At 44.2% G+C, this 24,520-nt stretch overlaps 2 protein-coding genes across 5 annotated transcripts in view; one reads left to right on the top strand and one right to left on the bottom strand.

Moving 5' to 3' along the window:
• ALPK1 (alpha kinase 1) overlaps positions 1-16,387 on the top strand; it is a 162,294-nt gene extending 145,907 nt beyond the window's left edge. For 2 of the 3 annotated variants that reach the window (XR_014813158.1, XR_014813157.1), the window contains one exon: positions 16,053-16,387. The gene's annotated coding sequence lies outside the window, so the exon portion shown is untranslated. Of the gene's footprint in view, positions 1-9,087; positions 10,737-16,052 lie in introns of those variants that run through there. The other variant, XR_014813159.1, reaches the window with a different exon arrangement.
• A 4,244-nt stretch (positions 16,388-20,631) lies between these two features.
• On the bottom strand, positions 20,632-23,273 carry NEUROG2 (neurogenin 2). Of its 2 annotated transcripts, none has more exons than XM_021101670.2 (2): positions 22,945-23,273; positions 20,632-22,569 (listed from the first exon to the last, which is right to left on the bottom strand). In XM_021101670.2, the coding sequence occupies exon 2, from the start codon at positions 22,566-22,568 to the stop codon at positions 21,750-21,752; it is 819 nt and encodes a 272-aa protein (XP_020957329.1). In that variant the 5' UTR covers position 22,569; positions 22,945-23,273; the 3' UTR covers positions 20,632-21,749. The 2 variants fall into 2 exon arrangements, with proteins under 2 accessions (XP_020957329.1, XP_084829310.1); XM_084973184.1 differs by having other exon boundaries at positions 22,949-23,273.
• Positions 23,274-24,520: the final 1,247 nt, after the last annotated feature.

Genomic DNA, 24,520 nt, shown 5'->3' with positions numbered 1-24,520 from the left:
TTGTTGTTGTTGTTCCTTAAATGCTTGAAAGAACTCCTGAGTAAAAATAAGCTGTGCTTGTGGTTTTATTTTGTTTCTTTTTTTATAGGAAGATTTTTTAATACATGCTCAATTTCTTTAATGGACAGAGAGTTGAATACAGAGAGGAAAACAGTCATTTTTCTGGTGTGATTCATATACAACATACCTCCTCCACCAGCCTTCAAGGAATTAGAAATTGTGTCTTTCTGGGTTTTCTTTAAATATTTAAAACACACTGGGGAGTTCCCGTCGTGGCGCAGTGGTTAACGAACCCAACTAGGAACCATGAGGTTGCGGGTTCGATGCCTGGCCTTGCTCAGTGGGTTAACGATCCGGCATTGCCATGAGCTGTGGTGTAGGTTGCAGACATGGCTCGGATCCAGCGTTGCTGTGGCTCTGGCATAGGCTGGTGGCTACAGCTCTGATTCAGCCCCTAGCCTGGGAACCTCCATATGCCATGAGAGCGGCCCAAGAAAATGGCAAAAAGACCAAAAAAAAAAAATTTAAAACACAGATTTTTAACTAAATTAAGAGAAATGATTATTGAAAATATGTCTGTAAGTCTGTTCCTGTTTTGTAGATAGGTTAATTTGTGCCATATTTTAGATTGCACATATAAGTGATATCATATGGTATTTGTCTTTCTCTTTCTGACTTATTTCACTTAGGATGAGAATCTCTAGTTGCATTCATGTTGCTGCAGATGGCATTATTTTGTTGATTTTAATGGCTGAGTAGTATTTCATTGTATATATGTACCACATCTATATTATCCATTCATATCTTGATGGGCATTTAGGGTTGCTTCCATGTCTTGGCTGTTGTGAGTAGTGGTGTTATGAACATACAGGTGCATGTATCTTTTTGAATTATAGTTTTGTCCAGATACATGCCTAGGAGTGGGATTGCTGGAGCATACAGTAGTTCTACATTTAGGTTTCTGAGGAAGCTCTATACTGTTTTCCATAGTGGTTTTATCAATGTACATTCCCACCAACAGTGTAGGAGGATTTCCTTTTCTCCACACCTCTCTAGCATTTATTATTTGTGGACTTGCTAAAAATTGCCATCCTGGCTGGTGCGAGGGGATTTATTACAATTTTGATGTGCATTTCTCTAATAATTAGTGATGTTGAGCATCTTTTCGTGCACCTACTGGCCATCCATATGTCTTCTTTGGAGAAATGTCTATTTAGGTCATCTGCCCATTTTTCTTCTTTTTTTCCCAATTCAATGAATTTTATTATGTTTACAGTTGTGCAATCATCATCACAACCTAATTTTAGAACATTTCCATCCCAAACCTGCAGTCCATCCTTCCCCCTACAGCCTATTTCCTTTGGTAACCAAACCTTTTTCAAAATCTGTGAGTCTGTTTCTGTTCTGCAAGTAAGTTCATTGTATCCTTTTTTTCAGATTCCACTTGTAAGTGATAGCATATGATGTTTATGTCTCACTGTCTAACCTCACTTAGTGTGATAATTTCTAGGTCCATCCATGTTGCTGCAAATGCCATTATTTCATTCTTTTTTATGGCTGAGTAATATTCTATTGTATATATATACTACATCTTCTTTATCCACTCCTCTGTCAGTGGACATTTAGGTTGTTTCCATGTCTTGGCTATTGTATATAATGCTGCAGTGAACACTGGGGCACATGTATCTTTTCAAGTCATGGTTTTCTTCAGATAGAAGCCCAGGAGTGGGTCTTCTATCCATTTTTTGATTAGGTTGTTTGTTTTGTTGTTGTTGAGTTGTATGAGTTGTTTGTATATTTTGGATATTAAGCCCTTGTGGGTTGCATCGTTTGCAAGTATTTTCTCCCATTCTGTAGGTTGTCTTTTCGGGTTTTTTTTAATTGTTTTCTCTGCTGTGCAAAAAGCTTGTAAGTTTGATTAGGTCCCATTGGTTCTTTTTTGTTTTTATTTCGGTTGTCTTGGGAGACTGACCTAAAAAAACATTTGTACAGGTGAGTCAGAGGATGTTTTGCCTGTGTTCTCTTTTAGAAGTTTTTATGATGTCATGTCTTATGTTTAAGTCTTTAAGCCATTTTGAGTTTATTTTTGTGCATGGTATGAGGGTTTGTTCTAGTTTCATTGAGACCCTTGAAAATACTGCAAATATTATGCTAAGTAAATCAGACACAAAAGAAAAAATATTATTTCACCTACACAAGGTACCTAATATAGACAAATTCATAAAGACAAAAAAGAGAATTGAGATTGCCTGGGACTGGGAGTTTGGGGAATAAGAAGTTGTTTAGTGGGTATAGAGTTTCTGTTTTGGATAATGAACTTTCTGGAAGTGGATAGTGGTGACTGCACAACATTGTGAATGTATTTATTGCCATCAGTTGTACGTAAAAGTGGTTAAAATGGTCAATAATTTTATGTTAATCATACTTTACAGCAACAAAAAAGTAATGTTTTCATGTTTAAAAATAGTAATATTAAACAAAAATTTTAAATTCTTAAGTATCCATAATCTAACCAAACTGATTATTATTATTAATACTTAAAGTTTGTGTCTTCATCTGTTAAATAGAAATAATAGTGCCTATTATTATTAACACTCAAAGGGTCATTGTGAGGTGTTTATACAATAATCAATGTTAAAGACATAGCAGTGGCCCTTGCATAAGGTGAGCACAAGAAGAATATCAGCCTTGGAGTTCCCTTTGTGGCGCAGAGGAAACAAATCCAACTAGGAACCATGAAGTTGTGCGTTCAATCCCTGGTCTCGCTCAGTGGGTTAAGGATCTGGCATTGCCATGAGCTGTGGTGTAGGTCACAGACGTGACTCGGATCCTGTGTTGCTGTGGCTCTGGTGTAGGCTGGCAGCTGTAGCTCTGATTCAGCCCCTAGCCTGGAAACCTCCATATGCCACAGGTGTGGCACTAAAAAGCAAAAAAAAAAAAAAAAAAAAAAAAAAAGAATATCAGCCTATTTTATGTACATTATGGTAATCTGCTATTTTTAAGTTAACAATATATTGGGAACATGCTTTCATGTGAATAAGAAATATGCATGATTTCTTATTCCTGTGTACTCTTCCATTGTAAGGAACTAAATGTGAGTGCAAAGTTTAGCTACAAGACCATTTATTATAGTACCAGGTAAACTAGAAAAAAACTTGAAATAGTCTAAATATCTTCTGATAAGGAGATACAGCTTACAAGTCCAGAGTCAAGAGTTCAGAAAGGCTGTGCAGCTGCTATGGAAAACAGTATGGAGATTTCTTTAAAAATTCAAAATAGAACCTACCATATGATTCAGCAATTCCACTTCTGAGATGAAAACACTGATTTGAAGAGGTATGCATACTTCCATGCTTATTGCAACATTATTTACAATAGCTGATACAGGGAAGCAACCTAAGCACCCACAGATAAATGAAATATGAAATAAAGAAAATATGTTACATATATACACAATGGAATATTATTCAGCCATAAAGTAAATGAAGTCTTGCCATATGCAACAATGTGGATGGACCTTGAGGGCATTATGTTTAGTGAAATACATCAGAGAAAGACAGATACCATATGATCTCACTTACATGTGGAATCTTAAAAAATAGTAACAAAAAAATCACAACACACACACACACACACACACACACACACAGCTTTCTGTTTATTTAATGTTGTAGCCAAAGAAGAGGGAGTTGACTTTCCATTTACCCTGACTCAAATGAGAAAAGAAGTTGGGTTTGGAGGTTCTCACTGCCAAGTCCTGTTTGCCCCAACAGTGGCTTTAAGGTGACTTTGAAGCAGATGCCCAAGTTAAGGGCAAATCCTACTGGAAAGTCTATATTCGCTTAGATGGAAAAGGAAGAAATTTCCCTAGGATGGAGCTGAAGCTGATAGAATTAATCTAAAATTAAGAAGCAAGGAATCAAGGGGCAGCGAGATTATTCCTTGACTGGTCCCCAGGTTTACTGTCATCTGGCAATTGTTGCTTCTTTGTTTATTGTAAAAGCAAAATAAGGCCTGTTTTAAAGAGGGGAGTCATACTCCAGTCTGGCAAGTACCAAATATGCACCTTGATGGAACCTTAGAACATCTCAATCATATTTAATACGTATATTGGTACTTTAATTAACTGCTAATACAAATGTAAAACTTCATATTCTGTTGTGTTGTATATGATACAAAGGAAAAGAGCCTTCCTTACCCCACGAATCCAGTCCCATCCCCAGCCCCTACTATTCCTATTTAGCATGTACTCTTTCATTCTTTCATATGTTTTCCTATGCTCATATGGACATGTGGGTAAAAATAAAAATAGATTCACATTTTTATTAACATTGAATTATTCTATACATAATGTTCTAGAAATTGATATTTTCATTTACTAAAATATTGTTCACAATTTACCTCTTTCCAGTTTTGTCCAAGGTAGACTTTATCAGGACAAATGTAAATAAGAAACATTACCTTAATATAGCCCCCCCTTGCAAAAAACAAAAACTTTCCAAATTATATATATATGTATCTTAACCAAGGCCATCTGGAAATAATCCTTCATATGTGTCTGTACTGTCTCACTCCACAGTTCCTGAATGCTCATCCCAGAACTTGTTCCAAGGTGGCTATATCAGAATCATTTTAATTTTCTTTATTTTTTTTTTAAATACAGATTCTGAGCTCCAGCTTTTCTATGTGATAAGTCTAGAATAATGAGTCTGGAAAAGAAGGTGGGGATTTATTAAATAAAATACAAGTGATTCTGATGATCAGCCTAGTTTGGACACAGTGGAACCATCAGTGTTTCCTGAAGACCCCATTAGCCGAATCAGTGGTAGAAGATGAGCTTGTCACCACAGCAAGTCAGCTCCCTTAGCAATACTCCACTTTTATGATGGTGCGGGGTTCTACCATGTGAATGTTCCATGCCTTATCTAACTTATGCCCTGTTGATGAACATTTAAATTGATCCAACCTTTTTCTTTTACAAGCAACACTGTAACAAACATCTGAGTGTGTGTGTGTAAATACAGAGAGAGAATAAGAGAGTTTCTGTAGGGTAACTTCTTTAAAATGGAATTTCACGTTCAAGGAGTACATGCTTTTTCATTTTTGCAATAACTCCTCCAAAACCATGTCATATAGGCTCCTCTCTTGTTCCATGATGTGTTATCAAGGGATGAAGTATCTATGTTATTATCTGAATAATTATATTCATTACAATTATTAACTATAAATAATGTCACTCTAGGAGTTCCCATCGTGGCGTGGTGGTTAACGAATCAGACTAGGAAACATGAGGTTGCAGGTTCGATTCCTGGCCTTGCTCAGTGGGTTGAGGATCCGGCATTGCCGGGAGCTGTGGTGTGGGTTAAAGACGCAGCTCGAATCCCACATTGCTGTGTCTCTGGTGTAGGCCGGCGACTATAGCTCCAATTAGACCCATAGCTTGGGAACCTCCAAATGCCGTGGGAAGCAGCCCTAGAAAAGGCAAAAAGACCAAAAAAAAAACTAAAAAAACACAAAACTATAAATAATGTCACTCTAAAGTCGATAGTTATGATTATTCTACATTTTTACTAATCTGGATTTCTTTCTTTGATAGTTCAATAGAACTTTCTTTTAACCTTTTTCATTTTTTTACTGAAGTAAGTTGCGAGACAATATTACATAAGTTATAGATGTAGCAATATAGCGATACACAATTTTAAATTTAGGCTCCATTTATAGTTATTATCAAACATTGACTCTAGTCCCCACAGTTGCACAAGATATCCTTGTAGCTTTATTTTATAGTTTGTACCTCTTACTCCTCTACCCCTAGGTTGCCTCCCCCCTCTTTCCTCTCTCCACTGATAACCTGGTAGCCACTAGTTCTCTATATCTGTGGAACTCATGTTATTTTTGAAATAACTTAAAGTCTGCAGCCTATATAATTTTCATACTTAAAATGCATTGTATATTTGTGACTGAACTTTGTCCCAAAGTCCAGCAAGCCAAACTCTACAATGCAGAGATTTGCAGCAGAGAAACAGTTTATGCACAAAGTGGCCAAGTGAGGAGACAGAAGAACAGTTCTCAAATCTGCCTCCCCCAAGGTGAGGGGCTAGGGATATTTATGGATAAGGTTGAGGCTCGGGGTGGGAGTGTGGGGAGCGTGGGGAAGATGATTGAAGATAAGAAAAAGGTGAGCAGCAGTTCCCATTGTGGCTCAACAGGTTATGAGCCCAACTAGCATCCACAAGGATGTCGACTTGATCCCTGGCCTCACTCAAGTGTGCTAAGGATCCGGTGTTGCCTTGAGCTGTGGCGTAGGCCACAGACCCAGCTTGGATCCTGTGCCTATGGTGTAGGCCTGCAGCTGCAGTTCCAATTCAGCCCCGAGCCTGGAAACCCATATGCTGCAGGTGTGGCCTTGAAAAGAAAAAGAATAAAAAAAAAAAAAAAAAAAAAAAAAAAACAACGAAAAAGTGTGCAGACTCAACCAGTGCAACTCAATTACAACCTTCTTCATGGGAGAAAAATGACAGCATTAGCATGATCTGAACATGGAGGTTTTGGGCCTCTGATGTCAAAAAGTCACCAGGTGGACACTGGTACATGCTCAGTGGGAGGATCAATGGTCTCGACCAGTCAATACTGGCTCAAACTAGACACAGCCAGCTCCAAGTTCCTGAAAGAACAACTTGGATAAACATTGTGCAGGCTACATGACACTTGGAGGACATGAAAGTTTTTGTAAAATTAATTAAAACAGATTTTATCAGTGAAGGCAGGTTACAGTCCTTTTTTTTTTTTTTTTTTTTTTTTTTTTTGACTTTTTGCCTTTTCTTGGGCCGTTCCTGCAGCATATGGAAGTTCCCAGGCTAGGGGTCGAATCAGAGCTATAGCTGCCAGCCTACTCCAGAGCCACGGCAACGCCAGATCTGAGCCATGTCTGCGACCTACACCACAGCTCATGGCAAAGCCAGATCCTTAACCCACTGAGCAAGGCCAGGGATCGAACCCACAACCTCATGGTTCCTAGTTAGATTCGTTAACCACTGAGCTACGACGGGAACTCCATAGTCCATTTTTTATTAAGCAATTTATACTTCAAAGGATCTAACTGGTCACTACTCGTGGTTTCACATTAGGCATTCCTCTTTTTTTTTGTTGTTTTTTTGTTTGTTTGTTTGTTTTGCTATTTCCTGGGCCGCTCCCACGGCATATGGAGGTTCCCAGGCTAGAGGTCAAATTGGAGCTGTAGCCACCAGCCAACACCAGAGCCACAGCAACGCGGGGTCTGAGCCATGTCTGCAGCCTACACTACAGCTCACAGCAACGCCAGATCCTTAACCCACTGAGCAAGGCCAGGGATCGAACCCGAAACCTCAAGGGTTCCTAGTCGGATTTGTTAACCACTGCGCCACAACAGGAACTCCAAGGCATTCCTCTTTTTTAAAAAATAATAAAATAGCAACCATTTGTTGGGACTTACTTTGTGCAGACCACATTATATGTTCTAGCTCATTTAACTCTACTTAGAAATAGGGAGCTAAAACCAAAATTACAGTGCTTAAGACCACACACCTAATAAATATTAGAAGTGGGATTTGAAGCCAAGCTTACTGATCCCCAAGTCCAGGCATGTGCCACTCAGTATATTCAGATTTAACTTTTTTACTGCAATAGAGCAATGTGAATGGAAGTTCAAGGATATTACAAGGTATTCAGACAGGTGTTACTATCACCTCTTGTTCAAACAATTGTGTTTATATAGAATATATCCTGAGCCCCTAACTCCCATCTCATCCAACACCTCACTTCTCAGCTCTTCAGTATGCTCTTCGCAGCTTTGGAAGATTCTGGATTATTCTATTAAAAAGGATTGTTCAGGCAGACCCACATCCATCTATGACAGGGGTTAGGAAAAGGGTTAAAATTTTAACACACTACTTTCTTATCAAAAAAAGAGGGGAGCTTTGAGAGGTGTCTGTTTTTGACCACACCCATGGCATGTGAAAGTCCCTTGACCAGGGTTGGAACCCAAGCCACAACAGTGACAGCACCAAATCCTTAACTGCTAGGCCACCAGGGAACTCCAAGATGGATCTTAATTGAATATGCATATTAATTGGAATTTAGAACTGATTGTTCTTTGTGTAAGAAAAAGAAAATTCCTTCATTCATCAACATTTAACTCACCAAATACTTATTGAGAAAGTCCCCGTCGTGGCTCAGCAGAAGCGAATCCAACTAGTATCCTTGAGGATGCAGATTCAATCCCTGGCCTCGCTCAGTGGGTTAAGGATCTGGCGTTGCCATGAGCTGTGGTGTAGATGGAAGATGTGGCTCGGACCCTGCGTTGCTCTGGCTGTGGTGTCGGCCGGAAGCTACAGCTCCAATCCGACCCCTAGCCTGGGAACCTCCATATGCCATGGGTGCGGCCCTAAAAAGACAAATAAATAAAACTAAGCTATAAACTTATAAAGGAAAACAGGTCATTTGTTGACATGGATCTCTCAAAGTGTCTAAATCATGAGGGGAAATCAAACCACCTTACTAAAAGAGCCCTACTTTTGTTACTTGTCATGCAGTTCAGTGACAGAGTTGTATGCTTCCTCCAGCCTTTGAAAAACAAGTTTCATTCTAAGGTGAAGCCAGGAGAACACTGGTTCATAAGGAATGAAGTAAAAATCCAAACTACCAGACTTGGGGGTTGATTCAGTCACTTCAGTTCTCACTCCCTCTCCTCTGCCCCACAATTTTCTGTTCTGAGGCCCAGCCTCTCCCCTCGTCAGCAAACCAGACCATCATGTTAATAAGAGTTGATTTGTAAATAGCGTCTCCCTCACCCCATCTCCACCCCCCTTTGGCCAGGCTCCTACTTTTCTGCTCAATGGCACAGATGTGGCTTTCAGCTGACTGGGACCAGGGGGCTATTAGCAGCAAATCCAGTGAGGGAAATTAATGAAGGGGACAACTAATAAAAGACAGCTCAGGACAGCCAGACTAACTTGCTCCGAGCAGTAATTAACTTTTTTTTTTCTTTTTTTTTCTTTTTCCTTTTCTTTTTCTTTCTTTTTTTCTTTTCTTTTTTTTTTTTTTTTTTAGCTCATGAAGGTAAATATGCCATCGGCACTGGTCCAGTCTAACTCTTCTTTATTAAAAAGGAGAGAGCAGAGCTATTCATGGGGAGCTGAGACTTAATCTGTTTTCCTCCCAAGAAGAACAATTTTAAATCACTTGTGTGACTTGTTTTGTGGATCCATGATGCCCACATCAAGAGACACCTTCAAAGATGAGGGAGAAAGGAAGCACATGAAGAAATATGTCTCTAAATAAGAGAAATAGTCATCCTCTGCTTGGAGGCGGCTTGAGAGCGAGAATCTTTTTTAAAGGTTTGCTTTTCTTCCCGACCTAAAATGATGGACTTTTTCTGTTCAATGCAAGTGCTGAATGAAAAGCAAGATCGGTTTCAAAGTTCATGGCAAGTCTTAGAAGTCAGCGTTAAATATTAGCCTAGCTTGAGGGACATTTCAGTTACCTTCCTTCAGCCTCCAGTTTCTGTTTTTAAAGATGCAGTTACGAAAGGCAGCTTAAAATTTGGTTTCTCCATCTGTTTCATTTATTTATTTATTTATTTTTGAGATTGATAAAGGAATTCCCATGATGGCTCAGTGGTAACAAACCTGACTAGTATCCATGAGGATGGGGGTTCGATCCCTAGCCTCAGCGGGTTAAGGATCTGGCATTGCTGTGAGCCATGGTATGGGTCACAGATGTGGCTCAAATCCTTTGTTGCTGTGGCTAAGGTTTAGGCAGGCAACTGTAGCTCTGATTCAACCCCCTAGGCTGGGAACTTTCATATGCTGCGGGTGCGGCCCTAAAAAGCAAAAGCCAAAAAAAGATCAAATGTTTGTTTTTCATTCAAGAAGTAGGTTCTGTAAACAAAGAGTCAAGTCAAATTTGTGAAGGAACTGTTAGAGTTATGTCCATAACCTCACAGATGCTCAATGTATGTCTCTCATGTCACAGCACACATCAGTCCTGTCCTCTGATTTATCGCAGACTTTTTTTTTTTTTTTTTTGTCTTGTTTTTTTTTTAAAGGCTGCACCCACAGCACGTGGAGGTCAAATCGGAGCTGTAGCCACCGGCCTACACCACAGCCACAGATACATTAGATCCGAGGCTCGTCTGCTACCTACAACAGAACTCACGGCAATGCCGGATCCTTAACCCACTGACAAAGGCCAGGGATTGAACCTGTATCCTCATGGATACTAGTCAGATTCATTTCTGCTGAGCGGGAACTCCTATGGTAGACTCTACTGATGGCTAGGCAGGCAGCCATGGCGCGTTCCTTCGTTATTCCCATGGTGCATGGGAAAGAGTTGTTTCCAACACGACTTTAAAAAAATTTTTATTACAGTGTAGTTAATTTACAATGTGGTATTAATTGCAGGTGTACAGCAGAGTGATTCAGTTATACATATACATATATCCATTCTTTTTCAGATTCTTTTCCCATATAGGTAATTACAGAATATTTGGTAGAGTTTCCTGTGCTGTACAGTAGGTCCTTGTTGGTTATCTGTTTTGCATATAGTAGTGTGTATATGGTAATCCTAAATTCCTAATTTATCCCTTCCCCCATGTTTCTCCTTTGATAACCACAAGTTCGTTTTTGAAATCTGTGAGTCTCTTTCTGTTTTGTAAAGTTCATTTGTATCATTTTTAAAATTAGATTCCTTTTAAGTGATATCATAGGATATTTGTCTTTCTTTGTCTGGCTCACTTTACTTAGTATGATCATCTCCAGGTCCATCCATGTTGCTGCAAATGGCTTTATTTCGTTCTTTTGATGGCTGAGTAGTATTCCATTGTGTATATGTACCTCATCTTCTTTATCCTTTCCTCTGTCAGTGGACATTTAGGTTGCTTCCATGTCTTGGCTATTGTAAATAGTGCTACTGTGATCATTGGGGCACATTATCTTTTCGAATTATGGTTTTCTCTGGATAGATGCCCAGGAGTGGGGTTGCTGGATCATATGGTAGTTCTATTATTTAGTTTTTTAAGGAACCGCCATACTTTTCTTCATAGTGGTTGTACTAATTTACATTCCTACCAACAGTGTAGGAGGGTTCCCTTTTCTCCACACTGTCCAGCATCTATTGTTTGTAGACTTTGACGATGGTCATTCTGACCAGTGAGAGGTTCTCTATCTATTTTTGAATATCAGCACAGCTCTCCTTCTGAAGTTAGATCTTCTGAAAATATATGTATCAACATAAACCTGTTCGAGTTGGTCCAAAAGTGTTTCTAAAAACAAATTTATAGTATTTTATAAGAACTTTGAAATTCAGAGCTGGAGGAGACTTTAGAAATAGCTAGTTTTATCAGGCTTATCAGGCTGAGAGATTTACTCATGGTCACAGTAACAAAAAGGACCCTCACCACATATTCCGCCTCTTGACTCAATCCAGTGCTCTGGCTTCCCCCAAGTGAAAAGCCTCAGGACATACTCTAAGTTAATAAACTAATTATAGTGTACACTGTCCCTTTATGGGCTTAGGTACAACAGGATCAAATAACATCACAGTGGGTTTTATCCATGGTATCCCAGGAATCTACTCTTCAATCTAGCCTCCAGAACCTATGGAACCACCTCAGTCCCACTCTGAATAGACTGGGGTAAACACCTAATTATGTGCAGGGCTCTCTCAAGAATAGATGGCTTAAGATAAGGGTACCTGCCTGCAAAACTACTTCTAATCAATCCATAGCACCATGCAAAGGAGAATACAGCTCCATATTATTATTTCCCACGGGATAGCAGAAATGCTAGTTGTGGTGAATGGCAAGACTTTATACATGCTTAATTCATCATCAGAAGTATGAAGAAATAAAATTAAAGTTTAATAGATGAAAAATGGGGACAGCGACTCTAAATGCTTTAAAAATAAAAATAGCTTTTATTAGATAAGGTATGTAAAGTAGTCAAATTCCTAGGAATAGAAAGAATAGTGGTTTCCAGGGGCTGGAAGGGAAAGGAAAGGGAGAGTTGTTTGATAGGTGTAGCATTACAGTGTTGCAAGACGAAAAAGTTCTGGAAATTGCTTGCACAACAATGTGAGTATACTTAAAACCACTAAACTGTACAGGTAAAAATGGTTAAGATGATTTTTAAAAATCATTCTTAGGGGAGTTCTCGTCATGGCTCAGTCGTTAATGAATCTGACTAGAAACCATGAGGTTGCAGGTTCGATCCCCGCCCTTGCTCAGCGGGTTAAGGATCTGGTGTTGCCGTGAGCTGTGGTGTAGGTTGCAGACGTGGCTCGGATCCCGAGTTGCTGTGGCTCTGGTGTAGACCAGCAACTATAGCTCTGATTAGACCCGAGCCTGGGAACCTCTATATGCTATGGGAGCGGCCCTAGAAAATGGCAAAAAGACAAAAAAAGATCATTCTTAGGATGGCTATAGAATTTAAGGCATAAAACTTTCTGTCATGGGAAAACCAAATACAAATAAAAATGGCTTTTGGGAGTTCCCATCATGGCTCAGCGGTGAACCCGACTAACATCCATGAGGACGCATGCTCGATCCCAGGCCTCACTCAGTGGGTTAAGGATCCAGCATTGCCGTGAGCTGTGGTGTGTGTCGCAGACACAGCTCAGATGCTGCTTTGCTGTGTCTGTGGTGTAGGCCAGCAGCTGTAGCTCCAATTTGAACCCTAGCCTGGGAGCCTCCATATACCTTGGATGTGGCCCTAAAAAAAAAAAAAAAAAAGGAGTTCCCATTTTGCTCAGTGGGTTAAGTACCCAACATGGTGTCTGTGAAGATGAGGGTTCAATCCCTGGCCTCGCTCGGTGGGTTCGGGATCTGGCATTGGTGCAAGCTGAAGTGCAGATCATAGATGTGGCTCAGATCTGGTATTGGTGTGGCTGTGGCATAGGCCTGCAGCTGCACCTCTGATATGAACCCTAGTCCCAGAACTTCCACATGCCATAGGTGTAGCCCTAAAAAGAAACAAAACAAACAAAAAACCTTTTATAATGGAATCTTCAAACTATTCAGAGTTAAGCTACCAAGTTTTACAGACTTCTTTTTGCTACCCCAAAATTATACAGTCTTCAAATAAATATGCATCCATATTAATCAAAATAAACTGTTACAATGCAATAAAAACCATCAAATCTTAGCAGCTTTCAAATCACAAGTTTTTTTCCACTTCATGTAATAATCCACTGTGAGTTGAGGTGACTCACAAAAACTGTTCTTCATATGGTCCCTCAGAAACCCAACCGGCTTTGATATTTTGATCTCACCCTCTCAAGAGAAAAGGAAGAAAGAACAGAGACGGAGCTCCACCCTGTTGTAAGGGGCCTGAGCCTGCCCAGTAGGGTTAAAACATCAGATATTGGTGGAAGCTAGACACGTCCTCCACAGTATCAGGCAACCGGAATTTGTCTAGATGGAATGGAATGAAATCATGGGCTTTGAAGAACAGTTCCAGTGTAGGATAAAAATAGTACCAATGAAATTCTGTTTCCTGAAACACGCGGGAATATTGCCTAGTGTTTGGAAGGCATTGTCAGGACAAGAGTCAGTTCTACCCAAACAGTGATACAATGCTGAAGGACAGAAGTTGACGGTTGTGAATGCTACAGATTCTGTGAGACACCGTGAAGATACTGTGTGGTGTAAGCATAGCTGGCTTGTTTGATGTTACTTGGAGACTCCTAGTCCCTTCAAATATGCTATTGAAATGCTAAAGTGTGTCATGAATAACAAAAAGAGGAGCCCCCCCCCCCCCCCCCCGTTTCCGAATACTCTCCTTCTAGTCCCTTACAGTCTTGTAACATCACTTATTTTGCTGGGGTAGGAAAAGGGAGCCATTGCAGAAAATTAAACCTTGGTGTCTTTTCAGTGGAAAGATATGGAACTAGCCATTATCTGGAGAGCTGTGACCAGTAGTTGTCACCATAGGGATTTGCTCCAGCCCACTTTGTAATGTATTATTATCATTACCATCATCAAAGACATGAGTATCTGAGAATTCAGAGTAATGTGAAAGTGAGGGGTGTACCTCTGGCTTGTGCCTTCATCGTCAGTTCAGCTTCATCTACTATAGTTCAGAACCATTCTGCTCTGGGGGAAAAAAAAAAAAAAAAAAAAAAAAAAAAAAGCAAACCTCTAGAAGGTCTATACAACTCTCACCAATGTACAAGAGCGGAATAGTCCAAGATTTCACTCAAATAGAATTGAAATCTCTTTTAAATTATTTGCTCAAGAAAAATAAAACTCAGTTTTCGCTACTTTCTGATTCTTCCCAGACTGAAGATGTCAGAAGGGCTCCCCCCAGGTCTGCTGAAAATGATAGGAGCTTCCTCTGTGAAGCCATTGAGAGCTCTGTTGGCAAGCTTGCCTGTGTAGCACCCATGTTGTGCAGATATGGTGACATCATTTTCTTCTAATTCAAGAAAAACACTAGATTTGAACTCAAAACTTTTGTGTTGGAGTTCCCATTGTGCCTCAGTGGTTAATGAATCTGACTAGCAACCATGAGGTTGCAGGTTCGATCCCTGGCCTTGCTCAGTGGATTAAGGATCTGGCGTTGCCATGAGCTGTGCTGTAGGTCGAAGACATGACTCGGATCTGGCATTGCTGTGGCTCTAGTGTAGGCTGGCAGCTATAGTTCTGATTAGACCCCTAGCCTGGGAACCTCCATATGCCTCAGGTGTGGCCCTAGAAAAGACAAAAAAAGAAAAGAAAACTTTTGTGTTGCTTTACTCTTCTAACAGAAAAATCATATTTTTTTCTTTGTCTATTCCAAGCTGCTGCCATGGCAGTTTAGAGTTAAGAAAGATGTTTAGGTACGTCTGATTTAAAAAAAAAAAATTTTTTTTGGATCATGTTCTAGACACAGTGATATGAAAGCAGTATCAATGCGTTAATACAATAGTTATCTAAACTTTATGGTTAGGCTTTCTCCACACAGTTTCAAAGGTATGTTCCAGGTTTTACTTCGTTTGATTTCTTTTCCAAAATTATCTGGAAAGTAAGGCGAAAAATAAATTAACCGTATTCTCACATTGAATCAATCTTCTTATCTGTGTTTGCATTTAGTGTTTCAATATGTGTGAAAAGTTGAAGAAACACAAAATCAAATTGAAATTATCCCAAATACCTCATTTTTAAAATTATTTTAATGCATAGCAAGATTTATGTCTTACAGAAAGAAAGCAGTGGCAAGCCTCTGGGGTTGTCTTTTGTCACACTGGCACTAGTTTGGCTCCTTTCTGCTATTATACCAAGGAGGCAATAAACCCCCTTGAGAGTCACAGAGCTGCCTGTGGAGCCCTGACGGTGCAAAGAAGCTTTTATGCCAAAATACAATGCACAAAGGGATCATAAAAACATTTGAAAAGGAAGATGACCTCTTTGTCACAAGGAATTAAGCTTTATTGCAACCTGCTGCCATGGAAACCAGCTCCCAGTTTTCTCTGCTTATGTTGAAGGTTCCTATTCCCATTTAACATGGACTTTAGCTCTTTGCCTTAATTGTTTCTTTTTCTTTTTTTTTTTAAGCTTTTTATTAATTTATTTTTTTCCCACTGTACAGCAAGGGGATCAAGTTATCCTTACATGTATACATTTTCCCCCACCCTTTGTTCTGTTGCAATATGAGTATCTAGACATAGTTCCTCAATGCTGCTCAGTAGGATCTCCTTGTAAATCTATGCTAAGTTGTGTCTGATAAGCCCAAGCTCCCGATCCCTCCCACTCCCTCCCTCTCCCATCAGGCAGCCACAAGTCTCTTCTCCAAGTCCATGATTTTCTTTTCTGTGGAGATGTTCATTCGTGCTGGATATTAGAGTCCAGTTATAAGTGATATCATATGGTATTTGTCGTTGTCTTTCTGACTCATTTCCCTCAGTATGAGAGTCTCTAGTTCCATCCATGTTGCCGCAAATGGCATTATGTCATTTTTTTTTTTTTATGGCTGAGTTTCTTGATCATTTAAGACAAGTGAAAGGTTTTGTTTCTTCACCCCATTGTTTAATGTCTTCAGCTATAGTTCCAGGTCCTGGAGTGAAGAGAAAGGAGAAGGTGGTGATGGAATCATCAGAAAGGAAGGAGAAATGAAGCAAAGTACTGGTGGCACAGGCTTTTCTACAATTCAACAACATCAGAAAAGACATACACTTGTTATTGAGTCTTTGAAAGGCCAGCTACAGTCCAAACGGCCTCTCTGGGAGATATGTCCTTTGAAACAACTTTTTGTTTCTTGACTTCCTACGTCTCTGGGATTCAGCACACCCTACAATGTTTACCGAGGTAACATGACTCTAAAGGGCTACTCTCAAAGTCCAAACAAAATTAAAGGTATGCCTCCATTGGGAAAAATCTTGAATTCCAAGTCCTTTTATTTCCTAAGAAGTATGCTTTTGTGAGAAAGTTGATATGAAGAAAGCCAATTGCTTATAAAGTTACAGCCTTGAAAAGTAAAAGGGAAAGATAAGTAAAAAGAGCATTTATAAGGAGCTAAACAACCATGGAAGCTCTGCGCCCAAAAGCTCTTGGAACACCAGTCAAATGGCCCCGGCGGGGGTGGGGGGGGTGCTGCTCGGTAAGATGTGGGGGCTCGGAAGAGCCACAAGGAATGGGACCCAGGTCGCTCAGGTGCTTCCTCATCTTCCTCTTTTCCTGCCTGCTCCCTCCAACCCCCGTCCCCACCCCCGCTCAGGTCCGGGGAGGCTGAGCCTTTTCTCCCACAGGTGAGACCTACCCCGGGCTGGAGCGCAGAGCCAGCGCCTGTCCCGAGGCTCAGGCAGCCCCAGCCTTTCCCGTGGTGTTCCTAATTAAGAATCCAAGCTGGCTGTTCCCCCTTGGCGCTCGAGGGGCTGGAGAGGCCGGGTGCTAGCGAAAGCAGACAGGAGCGCTCCCATCCCCTTCCCTCCTCCCGCGACCCTGGAACCGAGAGGAAAAAAAAGAAAAAGTTATTTATTGTAGCGCAACACCATCAGGATTCTTTCCCACTCCGTCTTCCGACTCACTGCCACCTTGCAGGGAAATAATAGCTTCGGCCACACTGGCTTTCCCGGTCGGCTTTCCGGATGACTGAATTTCTTTGCTCCTCACTCTTGTCGGGGACCATCTGAAACTGCCCCCAAGTTGCGTTCCCAGGGGACCTCCCCGCCTGGCTTCCACTCGGGGACCAAAGAGGAGCTCATGTCGGCATCCTTCATAGGACGAACCCCTTCCAGGCTGGATAAACCAAACTGGGAAAAGAAAAATGGGTACGGGGCGAGGAGGACTGCTCCTGAAGACCTCGCCCCTCCTCGGCCTCCGGACCCCTGCGGGCGCCCACAGCGAGCCACGTGGGGAGGCCCCAAGACCGGCGCACCCCCCCACACACAAGGGCTTTGGAAAAGAAACTAAGAACAATGAACCCCGGAGGACAGAGGGAGGTGTGGGGGGGTTGAAAACCCTCATCTTTCACCCCTCCCCCTTTTGGGGACATTCCCTAGGTTTAATCATTAAAGTGGATCCTTTTTTTAAAAGGAGGCAGCGGCTTAATGCTGCCGTTTCTGACAATCTGCCCCACACACTGTCAGCGAAATGAAAGATCTGGATCGAGCTTTGTTGCTTCGCTACCAATAGCAGAGTTGGGGAGACCAAGCCTCCGATTTCTGGCCACATCAAAGCAGTGATTATGCAAATACCCATTTTTTTAAAGACTAAAATGGACGGGGAATTATTTATCACACAATGAACCCCCTACCGGGGTGGGAAACAATCGACCAGATAGCCCTTCTAGCCCCAGGCTGGGGGAGCTAAAAGGGGGGTGCTGGAGCCCTCACGTTTTATTGGTCTAACCTAATTTCACTAATTCTCTTTTCACACGTTTTCTTTTGCGGATTCTGAGGCCGGGACTTTCACGCTCCCGGGAGCGCCCTGCATTGGCGCGATTCAAGGGCTGCCTGCTTTATTTAATTAATACATTCAAAGCTCGCCTGGGACCCGAGAGCCTCGGGGTGGGGGGAGGCCGAGGCCAGGCGTGAGGGGAAGGCGCTTTTAACGGGTTCCAGGTGTCGATGCCCAGAAGTCACAACCTGCCCAAGGCTGTGCGATGCAGGGGGTGCACGCGGTGGGCGGGCGCCGGCTTGCAACTCCCAGCCTCTCCGGCAGACCCGGCCCTGCTGCGGCCGGGAGCCCCGGGCTTAGATGCCGTCTGAGGGTAACGGGCTAACCCTAAGGAAGGAGCCACCGAACCCTTGCTCCAATTGGCCAAGGCTGCCCAGGGCCTTCCGACCACCTCACCTCCACCCGGCCGGCAGGGCTCTGCGGCGAAAGCGCCCACCCGGCTTCTGCTCGGGTTGGGGGCGGGGGATGCTCTGGATGCCCCAGCTCTCCTCTCCCCCACCTCGCCTGGTAGCCCGCCTCCCTGCCTCTTTTTCTCCCTGTTCGCCCTCTGATGGATTTCTTTTAAATCTAGTGAAGGAAAAATCCCCCTTAACGAGGTCTGGATAATTCAGAACAGCAAAAACGCAATCGATGTCCAAAGCCTGGCGGCGTGGAAGCGAAGACCCAGCCAGGACAGGACCAGCCCTCGCACCTCATCGCACTTCGGTAAACACGCCCCCCGCGCCCCTGGTCTGAAAAGATCCGGCAACCCTTGGGGGAAGAACATCTCTGAGTTTGCTTGAAACGTCGCCCAGCAGAGAACTCCAGAAATAGGAGGACCCCTGGGTGCAGACAGAGCACCTTGTCCCAAGGCGGTGAGGGAAATGGATAAAATCGAAGAGCGGCTATATTCCCTACAGCTGAAGCTTCTGCCCTTTAATTCTCACTCCTGGGAGGGAGGGGAGAGGACGACTGGGCCTCAGCCCACAGGCTGTGGAGTTGCTGGGGGTTGGGGAAGAGAACTCCCAGCGCGAAGTGAGGCAGAAAGAACATTCGTAACTGCTAAAAGTGATTAGTCGCCATAAAAAGTAATTGCACCAATTTTAGTGTAAAATAAAGGAGGTAGGGAAGGGAAAGTGTGCGTGAAAATTACAGACGGTAGACGGAATTTCTGCCGTGTGAGACGTGCTGCTGGTGTATAAGGGGATGTGCAAGCTTGCATTGAAGGGGTCTCTGATCCTGGAGAAATTGTGTAGAAGTGGCTGCTAGATTCAACTAGGTTGCAGCTTAAGTGCTTAGCTGAATCACCATTACTCAAAGCTGTGATTCTTGACCTCTCTCCCCATCCCAGCCTCTCCAAATAAGCCCGTTGAGGTCACCACCTGTTTATGGGATTCCCCTCATCCGTTGAAATTTCTCAAGCACCTGCAGCTGAGGATTTTCCTCCTCAGACCTGTGCCATGAGCTGTTTCCTCGGCAAGTTTTCAAAAAAAGCACCCTATAATCACCATAAACATGATCATCACTAAAAGAACCGTTATTTGGCATCAAAACTGTGATATTTTAAAACTCTCATACTACAGGTGCTTTGCTTGCTGGCTTGGCTTTTTAAACAGTAGAGACATAAGACACTAAAACACTAAGGTGAATGTAAGAGAAGTATCACTTTCTCTTCATATTAGATAATCAAGAGTGACTAAGAATAATACAATCTCGAAGGCTTCCAGCTTCAACAGGGAGTTTCAATAGGTCTTCCAGAGATGAAAACCAAACCCTGAGTTAGTTCTTCCTTTGATTGAAAGTGAAGTTATTAAGATATTCAACACTTAGTATTTTCCATATGGATGGAGAGGAGGAGAAGTTTCAGATGAACACCTCAGAAGAATTATCCTTGCTTCATGCAGAGTGGAGGATTTAGCTCAAACTGTAAGCAGATATAAAACTCATGAGGGAGGGGTAGACTGCACAACCAACATTTCTTTGCTAATCTGATCTTTTAGCTTGTGTTGTCCTGATCACCCTTCCCCCAAGAGGCTTAAACCTAGAATGTGGTCAACCTTTACTTGGTCAACTTTCACCCAAGGCCAAAGTCATTCATTTCTGCTTTGGAGATTGGGGTGCAAGTTACAGAATTATGTATCCTGAAGATTGGAAATCGTCTTTGCTTTCTCTTTGAGGAAGTTTTGACCATGTAACTATGTTAACAAAGATTGGATTGGCTAATATGAAATCAGCTTCCAGTAATGAATTTATAAACACTGCTACACTACAGATGGTAGGGCTGGAAGCCACCTTAGAGATCACTGTCCAGTTGCTTCAGCTCACAAATAATCGAAACTCTGAGAAGTGAAAGAACCAAATTTCTGCTCACTCTACCAAGAAATTTCAACTTCACTATTTTTTGAAATCAAAGTTTCTGAACTTTGGTGCTTATCATGACTTAATTATCATTTAAACCCCCCCCTTTTTCCCCACTAATCTTGCTTGCTCAGAAATTGATTTCTTAAAAACCAAGTTTGGTTTGTATTGAGAGTAACTTTTATGTCAATGTTAGTGTCTCTAGTAGAGTTCAGCTTCCTATGATCACTCAGACTTTGTGTGTCAGTGAAATTCTACATACAAACAGATGAAAAACACAAGTCATCTACTTAATTTGATATAGGGAAAATTTCAGAAAAATGCAACTCATTCTTCTAAAAACCACCTAAGCAGGAAAAAAAATTATAATACAACCACAAAAATTATGAAAATTATACTTTATTTATAGCTTAATCACAAGAACAATTTTCTTGTTCTTCCAATATGTAAATACATACTAGAATAAACTCTGTAGAATATACAAAAAATACATACTTTTCCCATGAAATTTTTCTTTATAATAAATAGAAGGAAACACGTGTGTGGCTGATTCTGATAATGCTCCGTGTCTGCTTAGGTTTTCAGTCTGTTGATTTATTTTTAATCTCTTGAAAGAATGGGGGAGTTCCTTCTCCCCTAAAAGGTCGAGATAAATAATGCATGAAGCAGTCCTCCCTCCTGATTTTTCCCTTTTCCTCCACATTTTTCCTTTTGATAGAGAGTTCAGCCTAAATTTCCACGCTTGCATTCAATCATTACAAAGCCTACAAATTATACAATGACTTCTAACCTGGCCCTCTAACAAAACAACTTTTTTCCCCTTATAAATCATAAGAGACAGATGGCAAAATGGAGAAGAAAAAGGAAAGAGAAGGGCGGGACAATAGGCATTGTGACGAATCTGGGAAACAGAACAAAGTGCACATCAGAGAGGGAAAGTTTGGTTTGACAGGTGAAATTCCCACAGCCCGCAGACAGCACTGGGAAGAAAGCAGATGCCAGCCATTGCAAATCAGTGGATAATATTATTACCAGTAAAATCATTCAGATGCTAAGATACATTTCTTTCTACTCGACATTAACATCTCTATGTAGAAGCAAAGGTGAAGAGATCACTGGAACCAGTTGCATTCCCCCTGGGAGATTCACACGAACGGCTCCGAGAGAGGGGAGGGGCATCGGTCGGCTCTGCGAACTCTTTAGACAAGCCCCCTTCATCTCTTCCCGGCATCTTGTTAGCCTTAACAAATGCTCCCCCCACACCTCTACTATTTTCTTTGACAGTAAGCTCCATCATACCAATAAATTAGGGAGCCTGTCTGAATGAAGGAAGCCTTTAGCCTAGGAATGCAACAAACAGCTGAGGAACTAGAACGGCTACACCTGCTCTGAGTAGTGAGACGGTTTCTAGGGCATGGAGCGCGGGGCAGGAAAGGGGTGGGAGGAGGGCTTGATCGAGGGCAGGAAAGGGTACCCACTAAAGCCTGGCGTGTGTAGCAGAGCTCTAGATACAGTCCCTGACTATGGGGAGGTGAGATGCGTAGCGGTGCTTGTCGGGAGGTGGGGACTGCCAATAGTCCATGTCTGAACCCGCCGGACTGGCAGGAGATAAAGTGCAGCTGTAGGGGGAGGTGGAGTTGGAGGATGCGGAGGAGGACGGCGCGGGGCTGTTGGTGCAGCTCCACGTGGAGGCAGGCGAAGGGCTGTCTCCGCTGCTACTCAGCGCGGCGCTAGAGCCTCCCGGGCTCAGCAAGACTGCCTCGGAGAAGAGCGCCCCCGGCAGGCCTCCGCCGCCGCCCCCGCAGTGGTCGGCCAAGCGGAGGGTCTCTGTGAGCGCCCAAATGTAGTTGTGGGCGAAGCGCAGGGTCTCAATCTTGGTGAGCTTTGCGTCCTCCGGGAAAGTGGGGAGCACCTCGCGCAGCGCATCCAGCGCCGCGTTGAGGTTGTGCATGCGGTTGCGCTCGCGGTTGTTGGCCTTCAATCTACGGGTCTTCTTGATGCGCTGCACCGTCTCGGCAGTTTTGGCGCCCCGAGAAACTGCCCGCGCCCTGGAGGGGCGCCGCTTGCACTCGTGCACCAGACCCAGTAGCCGCGCGGGTCGGCAGCCCTCTGTTCCTCCCGGCGAGCGGCCCTGCGCCCCGGGCCCGGCCTCTGCTCCACGCGGCCGACTCGCCCCGCCCGACGAGCGCAGCTCCTCCTCTTCCTCCTCGTCGGTGCTGGAAGACAGCGGGGTCAGAGCTGCTGAGGCGGGGGAGGCCGAGCGGAGCAACACCAACACGTCCTCTTCCTCCTTCAACTCCAAGGTCTCGGACTTGACGAACATCCTGGAGGAGAGAGCGGTGAAGGAGAAAGAACCGAACTAAGTGTTAATACAGAAGCAGAAGCAAGTTCTTGGTGTCACCGGGACGTCCTCTTGCGCGCTTCGGAGAAGACCGGCTCCGAACAGCGCCAAGGAGTAACGTAAGTTGGGGAGGAAACCCCGCCAGCGCCCTCCAAGCTCAGGAGCGCCCCTCGTTGCGACCCTGTCGCCCGCTAAGTGGGTTTCTAACGCTGCGGGCCGCCCTGGCGGTTGTGTTCCCTCCCGGGAAGGGAATGCGGCTCCCGCGACCGATTCAGCGGGAGCAAGAGGCTTTCGGGTGTGGTGGGACAGAGTGCGGGAAACACCGTTCCAAGTTGGAAGGCCCAGCGCGGATACTTACTTACTTGGCTCTCTAAATGTGCCTCAGCGTCGCTATTACTTTAGACTGTGCTGCGATTCTCCGCTCAGCTCGGAGCACAGCGCCGCGCCTTCTGCGGGTTGGAACCCTGCGGACCTGGCGCTACTGCGGCGCCGCTCCGCGGGGGACCTCTCCTACCCGCGAGGTTGCCAAGAGCCTCGGCGGCCGCGGTGACCCGCCCGGGTCTCGTGTGTTTTGGTGGTGGTGCGTGTCTGTCTGTCAGTCAGTCCCCGGCGGTGCGGCTCCCGGCACGCGACTCTCAGGCACTCCAGTTAAAGCGAAGCTGCTTGTGGTTCAGTGGCTGCGTGTCTGGCACACGACTCTCCTTAAAACCCCTTATATACCACCGAGAAAACAATCAGATCTGCCCCCGGGGCCCCCATCTCCCCCCACCCCCGGCCGCCGCCGCCTCCTCCCCACTCCCGTGCCAGCCCCCCTTCTCCCCCGCTTTTCCCTCTCCGGCTTACTCTTTTCATTGCATTATCATCATTCATTTCTTTCTCTTTTTTCACCCCCTTCCCCCCCTCCCCTAGGCCCTGCCATCCATCCCCCTCCCATCGCCCCCCGCCTCTCTTTTCCCCCCTTTATCTAATCAGCATAAAATGGTTCTAAAGCTCCTGTTGGAGCTCGAGGCTGCGGTCGGACTGCTGAAGCGGTGGCGGCGGCATCGGCTCAAGCTGCGGCTGTTGTCGCCGCCGCTGCCCATTGTGATTGGTGGCTCGCGCTCGGCTGGAGCGTGCCGCTAATTTATTAATGAATGGAGGTCGCGAGGCGCAGCTGGCCAATCACGGCGTCCCGGACTCCGGGAGGGCTGCGAGCCACGCGCACCGGAGCCCGCTCCCTTTCAGCGGCTCATTAGGGGCCGGGGCGCTGGCGGCCGCTGGGGAGACCAAGGCGACAGCCCCCGCCGGATCCTCGAGGCTGCACCCCACCCCCCGCCCCCGCCGCGCGCGCACAGGCACCGCACCCGGCGCTGCCCAGCCTCCTAGCTCCCGGACGTTGGGATCCGAGGAATTAGTTAATGGGGGTCAGGATCCCGGGGAAAGCAGTTAGCCCTCTGGTGCTGCCGGCCGTGTGTTGGCAAAGCTTCTTAGGAGCTGTATCAAGTGGTGACCGATTTTAAAATGCATTCATTTAGTTAAAGGAGGAATGGGGTGTGGGTGGCGAGCTGTGGGCGCTTGGTGGGCAAGCGTGTTTAGGTTCCAGAGAGACTCACATGGGAGAGTGAGGCAGTTGGCAGGTTCATAGAGGCGTTTCCTGCCAGGGGAGATCGAGGGGGGGGGGGTGCCGTAGACGGGCTTTCAGAGGGTGTGAGAAGAAAAGCGCTCACATGTTAGAACTAAAAGGGACTCCTCGTTTTACTGTGACAAACTGAGGCTCTGAGCACTGCTACGGCTTTTTAGTTTGGGGTAGGGGTTAACCCCAGTTTATGGCTGGGCGGTACAGCAAGGAGGCATCCCGCCTGGGTGGCAGCCAGCACCTCCCTCCAGCGAATGGGCTGCACTGACATTTCCATGACCTCTGCTCCGCGCTGGGGGGCGTTGTAGGGACATGGGGC

The sequence above is a fragment of the Sus scrofa genome, chromosome 8 (assembly GCF_054392235.1).
Source record: "Sus scrofa isolate SSC_HxYL_T2T_F1_AM1 chromosome 8, Sscrofa_HxYL_maternal_Yorkshire_Landrace_v2.0, whole genome shotgun sequence".
Classification (NCBI taxonomy): domain Eukaryota; kingdom Metazoa; phylum Chordata; class Mammalia; order Artiodactyla; family Suidae; genus Sus; species Sus scrofa.
Note: the sequence above shows the minus strand (reverse complement) of the source record. Positions and strands in the feature narration are given on the sequence as shown.

What these genes read in the sequence shown, in the direction of transcription:
- NEUROG2 (XM_021101670.2), bottom strand. Translation starts at nt 22,568, where the DNA reads ATGTTCGTCAAGTCCGAGACCTTGGAGTTGAAGGAGGAAGAGGACGTG.